General features: G+C 34.9%; 1 protein-coding gene across 1 annotated transcript; it reads left to right on the top strand.

The window, feature by feature from the left end:
- Positions 1–250: 250 nt before the first annotated feature.
- Positions 251–5,942, top strand: LOC131633468 (binding partner of ACD11 1-like). The gene is made up of 5 exons (XM_058904183.1): positions 251–493; positions 1,783–1,886; positions 1,981–2,056; positions 4,815–4,895; positions 5,046–5,942. Exons 1-5 carry the CDS (start codon positions 488–490, stop codon positions 5,616–5,618), a joined length of 840 nt encoding a protein of 279 aa, XP_058760166.1. The 5' UTR covers positions 251–487; the 3' UTR covers positions 5,619–5,942.
- Positions 5,943–6,620: the final 678 nt, after the last annotated feature.

The following is a 6,620-nucleotide window of genomic DNA, read 5'->3' as shown; positions in this document are numbered from 1 at the left end:
AATAAAATATAAATTTAATTAAAATATATTGATAGAATAATTTTTTTTATACAGTCGATCAATTAATCATAAACATTAAATATTATTTAACTTTTATTTTAACCAATTATAAAGTAAAAACTTTTTACACTAATAATACTTATTAATCTCATAAGTACATATACAAAAAAGCATTTCTATATTAATTTCATAAACTTATACTATGTTTTGGCCTTTTTATTTATAGTATATAGTACTATAATACTAATAACACGTCTTTGAAAGTCCGTCTTTTGAAAGTCCAATTCTTCCAATTAAGTCATTGTTCAACCACCACGATACTCGCACGTGCAACGCAAATCCAGCACGCGTTTCCAAGTCCTCTCTCTCGCTCCTTCAGACAACCATAAATCTCTACTCGTGTCTCCACACTGCACAGTTTTCTTCATCCTCCAACTCCCTCTTCCATCCCAAACCGCCCAATTCGCCGCCGTTACGCTTCGCTGACATGTCGGTAAGTTCTCATCTCATCGTTGCTCCTATTTTCTTCATTTTTATCACACATTGCTATAACCTTGTATGACTTACCTTATCATCGATTAGATTTAGTACTTATATAGAATCTAACGTAGTTTAGTTCAGTTTCGAAGTGGAGCACTAGATCCGACTTAGTCCTGTTCAGTTCATATCATGTGAATGATGTGAAAATTGATTTCGTGTTGTTTTCAATTTGAAAAGATGTATTTGCATTCAGATTTTCATAGATTGTTTACTTTATGTGTTTGTTTACTCATCACAGTTATTGTGTTACTTTAGTAATTGATTATCTTGATAATTGATATCATATCAAGTTGAAAGCAATAGGAGTCAAAAAGCTAGAGGCAGAGGAGGATCTTGAAAAACTATAAGACAAGTTATTAAGAAAGATTTCGAGATTAACGATTTGAATAAAAACATTGTTCTGGATAGAATATGATGGCGGAAGTTGATCCATGTAGCCGACTCAATTTTTGAGTGATTGCTGAATATTGATAAGATATGATCCCATCATTTTCATCAAACTTGTTTGATTCAAATATTTGGTAGTGAAAGACATATCACTGTCATGCATATCTATATGATGGAATTTGAATTGTCTACCGCCAATAAATTTGATGCATTTGGTACTCCTGTGGTTGTTGGATTGAGATTGGATGGTGCAGTTGTATGTTGATCCAACGGTTACGGATGTGTCAAATGCATGAATGCGTCAAATTAATGACTGCTGGTAATCTGATTTTCTCTATGCTGGCTGATCAAGTTATGTTTTGTTAGGGATTTTTTCAGATCATTTTATGTTTAACATTGATGTTTTCTGCATCCTGCTGTGTTTGGGTTAAGTTTTTTTGCCTTTTCGGTCTCTGTTGTCATTTATTGATTTCTTAAACTACTTCATTTCTCTATATAGTTGTCATAAATTTTTAACTTTCTCGTATCCCCCTTTTTTGCATATGCACAATATTTCAGCTAATATGAGTAGTAGTTGTATGGAGCCAATTATAAATATTCGAAAAAATGAGTGGATTAGTGGCCGACAGCATGATAGAAATTTTAATGTTTATTATTTTGTATGCAATTTCTTCTTGTATTGTTACTGGTAGTCATGGGAGACATCACAAGGGAAGTTCCCATTCTTAGTTAATTTGAATCAGTAGATATATCATATATGCTTCGATTTTACCCTAAGTGTTACATATCGGAACAGCAGAGGTGTTTTCTCCACTAGGTTTTAAACTTTTAGTGTTACATGTATTTTCTTTGCAGGTCAAAACTATTAAAGTCAGTAATGTTTCCTTGGGAGCATATGAACAAGACCTTAAGGAGTTCTTTTCCTTTTCTGGTGATATTGAATATGTTGAAATGCAAAGGTCAGTGAGTTGCTGTGCTTGGTGGTAAACTATTTTTTAGAGTGCTTCAAATCTTAAGTTTCATTAAACAATCATATGTTTAATATTATTGCAGTCATGACGAAAGATCTCAAATAGCCTTTGTCACTTTCAAGGACCCACAAGGTGCTGAGACTGCAGTACTACTATCGGTAATATTTCTGACATTGATTATCTGTTAATATACGTGTATCAAATATGGTTATTTATGAATTAGTGAAGTATCTTGAGCACTTGATCAATTTGTCCTGGATTGTCATCCAAAGCATCATATATTCATTATTTAGAGTTCAGGGCTTAGAACTACAACATTGTTTGTCATTATCCAAAAGGCATCACCTTTAGATGAAGTATTCAGCTTTTTGGCTAGATAATGCAGTATCAGTGAATCTTGTAGAAAACTGTTATTTATTTGAAGATCTTGAAGTGCCACATGTTTAGAAACTCTTACTTGAGAGGGTTTCAGAAGTCTGTTTTTTGATGAATGTCTTGCTTTCTGCCCTTCCAAAGCATGGATGCTCCTCTTTTGGTGGTATGTATGAAGCGCGGACACCCCGAACACAACACCGATATTGGTAATAATTTTAAAAATTGAATAAATTAAACGTAATCACGAGTGTCGATGTAGGTGTCCGACATTGACACGGACACACCCCTTTTTTCAGAGGTTTCGGTGCTCCATAATGTATCCTCCATTTCTCAAAAGGTGCTTCTCATGTAATCAGTCATACTTATTGGTTAGTCTTCAAAGTTCCCCACTATTTCCATCTCTGCTTTTCACACTGTCTCCCAACATTCAGTCTCATTATTTTTAGGTTTTGTTTTGTTGATGCAGTCCCTTGCTTGTTTAGTTTTGAGCTTGAAGGCTGCATATGTCTCAGCTACTTTCTTAGGCTATTAGGAATAGGTGTCATTTTTCCCATTCATTTCACATGAACAAGTTTAGTATTATAAAAGAAAGTGATTTTGATAATCATTTTGATGTCACTGTTAGTTCATATTGATCACCTTCTTTTTCATTTTGTCAACAATAAGGGTTTTATTGCTAACCTCCTTCTTATGATATATATTACCTATTTGAAATTCTGAGTTTTTGTCTGTGTTGAAATAAGAGCTGACATTATTATGAACCAACTATCCCAAAAGCTTAAGCTATTGGGTGAAGACACACAAATAGTTATATATCTGATTCGTTGTGTGCCCTTACCCACTAATACAAGAGTTCTTTGGGCTGGAAAAGCGTAGACAATGAACATACCCACCCTAGTTTCTGTTGAAATTTAAATCTTATATAGACGAATGGGGGGAAATAAAAATTGAACTCTACCTAGACCAAATAGTCAAATGTGTACAAACCAACAGTTGAGAATAGAAAAATAAGCCGATGAATAGATCATTGAATGATTAATCTGTTAGTGAAGAATGAAGTCGAACCATAAAGGAGAAAGAATTCTCTACCAGGTTTCCCTTTAATGCAGTGTTGTCAAATACCGGCCATGGTGAGTATAGGTGGCGGTTGTTGACTCTCCCCCATGGACAAACTTGTGAAGGATGGTGGCGCCATATGTCCGATTTTTGGCTCTCCGCCATCGATAACACTGCCGTCATGCAACTTTTACACATCCTGTGGACGTGTATTGAAACAATATTATCGATGAAAAATTAAAGACATTAATTTTTATTAGAATATTTTTAACTCTTTTAATAATAGATAGTTAATGAAGCTTAAATACTATTGTTTATGTAGCGGTGTTGGTGTCCTATATTTTTGATATTATCGGTGTCGGAGTGTCCGTGTCGTGTCGTGTCGCAGTGTCCGTGTCAAAGTCCGTGCTTCATAGCTAACTTCTATAACTGTTTGTAATTGATATTCCAATCAACTATTTTCTTTGTTCTCTTCCCCTCTCAACATGGAGGCTCTGATACTGTGCTGTGAATTAGCTATCACAAAAGCTTAAACTATTGATTGAAAACACTCGAATGTTTATCAATTTAACTTTACTTACTAGTTTCCACCAATCTTATTGGATATGCAACTCTGCCTATTTAGTTTATTTAATTAATATCAAGCTCAGAAAAAAGAAAAGAGTCGTGTTAGGCAGTCGATTGTCATTGTAAAATGTCGTTTAATCATTATGTTATGGACCACCAAAGTGGATCTAATTTGATTTTGATATGCATGTTGTATTATTGATTCATGTGATGTTTGATGCTGAAAAACTTACCGTTCTCTGCATTAGATAGAAATGTCAGTTTTGCTACTAGAACTGTCAGAAAGTTTCCATTATCATTCGATTTCAGATTTAATATAAATTGAAGGGGAGCTTGAAAGAGTTTATTATGCTCGTTTACTGATGCTAATCTGTGCCTGGTTTGCATAGGTTCCTAGACACAAGCTGTCTTATTTCTTGGTTTGTGTGGAAATTGAAAATAATAGTCTTTGGAAGTATGATAATTGCCCAAGTGCCTCTACTTTGGGATGTGTCTTATTTATCATTATTTTTAGGGAGTATATTATATTTTATCATTGGTGATACTGTGAGTTTGTGACATTGTTGATACAACCTACTATCTTGGTAAATACTTATTCTGGTCCAACGATGTATGCAATGTCTCATTGCTTGTTCATAGATACCCGTGACATCAAATTGCTCTTTTTTAATTGACATATTTACTATATAATTGATCCCTAAAATGGCATCAAATTGGTCATGGAAGGATGAAACTGGTAGGTATCATTACTAATACTAATCATTGAAAGACCAATTTGATTTCACTGGTAAAAGGAGGAAATAATGTGATGCCATGTATGTTTTTGGGGAACCAAATTAAGTGTCTTGTTCCTTAAATGTAGAAGTTTATAGTAGCCAGAAATTATATTAAAGGCTAACCGAGTTTTTAATATTTCAGGGAGCAACAATAGTTGATTTGTCAGTTAACATAACCCTGGATTCAGATTACCAGCTTCCACCTTCTGCGTTGGCATCAACTGTAAGCCTTGCAAAGACCCTCTAGTTAATGTACTTAATGGTATATTTGGATGGGTGGTAGAGTCTAATGAGCTCATTCCACCCTAAATCACCATTCCAAATATACCCTTGACTAGGTTTTTTTTTGTCTATAATATGTAACATTTTTCAGGTCACAGAGGGTAAAACTCCCAGTGGTGCCGACTCTGCTTTACGGAAGGCAGAGGATGTGGTCACCGGCATGCTTGCCAAGGGCTTTATTTTAGGGAAAGATGCTGTAAACAAAGCAAAGGGTTTCGATGAGAAGCACCAGTTAACTTCAACAGCCTCTGCAAAAGTTACCTCTTTTGACCAAAAACTTGGGCTTAGCGAGAAATTAACTGCTGGTGCTTCAGTTGTGAGTGATAGAGTTAAAGAAGTGGATCAAAAGTTTCAGGTTTCAGAAAAGACCAAATCAGCATTTTCTGCTGCAGAACAGAAAGTCAGTACCGCAGGGTCTGCTATAATGAAGAATCGGTACATACTCACCGGTACTACTTGGGTAACTGGTGCTTTTAGTAAGGTTGCTAAGGCGGCTGGGGATGTAGGACAAAAGACGAAAGAGAAAGTGGAAAATGCAGAAGAGGAACAAAATCGAAAAGTAGAAGACCAATATGCGCAGGTCCTTTCTGAGTCCCCAAAAGCAGCAGCAACGAGTGAACTGCACTCTTCCAAACCTGCTCCTGCTCAGGGTTTGATCCTTTGATTACTGTTTGTATATACATTTTTTAAAAAAACTCCTGCAAATTTGATTTACCTGGACAAATTTGCAGCTATTTGATTTACTTTTATAAGCATAGAGAAACTGAATATCCCAACTTTGAAATGATATGCTTGTTATCATTGCCCATTCACCATGGAGAAAACGATGAAGGGATGGAAGCTTTTCCAGTATACTCTGCTCGTATTGCAAATTTTATTATGAGTTTAGTGTTTTTTATTACAATTAAAAATTGATAAAGAACAAAGTTTTTGTTTTTATATTAAGATAAAGAACAAAGTCTAAATAGAGGATTATAAGTGCTAAATTACTTAAAATTATCAAAGTGTTACTAGGTAAGTGTGAAAAAGCATTTGAGACATGAATTTTGAGGCAGTTTACACATTTATTTGGCTATTTTGGTTAGAGCACAACACACATCTAAAAAACATGGTATTGTAGGTAAATTTTGCTCATAGTTAATTTCTTTTCAAAATGAGTTTAATTACTATTAATTGATTGTGTAACTTTTTTAAAGTCACATATTGGAGACATGAACTAGCAATTGACATCGATTCGAGTCGGATGACCCAAGTTAAAGTGGGACAACCGAAACTCCGTTCGGGATCGATTCCGCCCGTTTTCTCTAATGGCCTTTTTCATAACTTTTGGGGTATATGTTTGGATTGATGGAAGAGAGTGAAATGTAATGGAGCAAAATGATATTAACTTAGGTTCTAATGTTTGGATTAATTAAAAACTGATGGAATGGTGCGGAATCGGATGGAATGCATTCCATTCAATTCCATCATTTTTTATACCCTCCGATTTGGGAGGAATGACAAAATATTTATATGCCGTCATGAAATACCCAAACAATAGAACGCCATATTTATTCCGCTCCGCTCCATTATGCTTTACGCCTTTACTCCATTCCGCTCCGTTCATTTTAGTCTATCCAAACATAGCCTTAGTGTTGAAGACAAAACGGGGTCAATACTAATACTA

Source organism: Vicia villosa, unplaced genomic scaffold, assembly GCF_029867415.1.
Source record: "Vicia villosa cultivar HV-30 ecotype Madison, WI unplaced genomic scaffold, Vvil1.0 ctg.001125F_1_1, whole genome shotgun sequence".
NCBI lineage: Eukaryota > Viridiplantae > Streptophyta > Magnoliopsida > Fabales > Fabaceae > Vicia > Vicia villosa.
The sequence above is the reverse complement of the archived record's forward strand: the minus strand, read 5'-3'. Positions and strand labels throughout refer to the sequence as shown.